A 709-nucleotide genomic window follows, 5' to 3' on the forward strand; every position below is an offset into this window, starting at 1 on the left:
GAGCTGCGGCACGGGAGGAGGATGCTGAGGGGCCAGCTCTCTGCCCTCCTCCTCCTCGCCTTGGCCTGGCTCTGGCTGCCGGCTGAGGGTCGGCGGCCCCCCCGGCCACCGCCTTGCCCCCCGAGCTGCTCCTGCACCCGGGACACAGCTTTCTGCGTGGACTCCAAGGCTGTGCCCAGGAACCTGCCCCCCGAGGTCATCTCGCTGTGAGTACCCAGGCAGCGGGATGGGGAAGGGGGACGGGGATGGGGACAAGGAGCAGGTCATGTCCCCGGGGGTGCGGGGTGGGCAGGGGCTGCTGGCTGCCCTGGGGTGGCAGGGACAGCCTCCTGCTTTGTGCTGCAGTGGGGGCAAATGCACGGCGGTGTGGGGCAGGGGCAGTGTGGGGGGGTGTCTCTCGGGGGACGGAGTGGGCTGGGGACACCCGGGAGTGGTCCCTGTGTCCTGCGGTGGCGGTGGGGCTCCTCGCACATGCAGACGGGGCAGGGCTGCAGCCCATCCCCACCACGCTCCCCCACTGCTGTGACCTTGGGGACCAGAGCCCCAAGGGGACACGGCTGGAGGGTCCCGATGCACGGCCCCTTGGGGACACGGTGGTACACGGGAGCCTTCCACGGGACATGGCGGTACACGGGAGCCTTCCACGGGTGGTGGATGAGTGTTTGCATGTGTACAAGCGTGTGTGTATACACGTTTGCGCATGTATTTG

General features: G+C 68.8%; 1 protein-coding gene across 1 annotated transcript in view; it reads left to right on the forward strand.

The window, feature by feature from the left end:
* LGI3 (leucine rich repeat LGI family member 3) overlaps positions 1-709 on the forward strand; it is a 5,030-nt gene that overhangs the window by 527 nt on the left and 3,794 nt on the right. Inside the window, exon 2 of the mRNA XM_009640651.2 lies at positions 4-206. Within this exon, the coding sequence (XP_009638946.2) occupies positions 4-206 (203 nt within the window). The remainder of the gene's footprint in view (positions 1-3; positions 207-709) is intronic.

The sequence above is a fragment of the Egretta garzetta genome, unplaced genomic scaffold (assembly GCF_000687185.1).
Source record: "Egretta garzetta isolate BGI_Z169 unplaced genomic scaffold, ASM68718v1 scaffold366, whole genome shotgun sequence".
NCBI classification, from domain to species: Eukaryota; Metazoa; Chordata; class Aves; order Pelecaniformes; family Ardeidae; genus Egretta; species Egretta garzetta.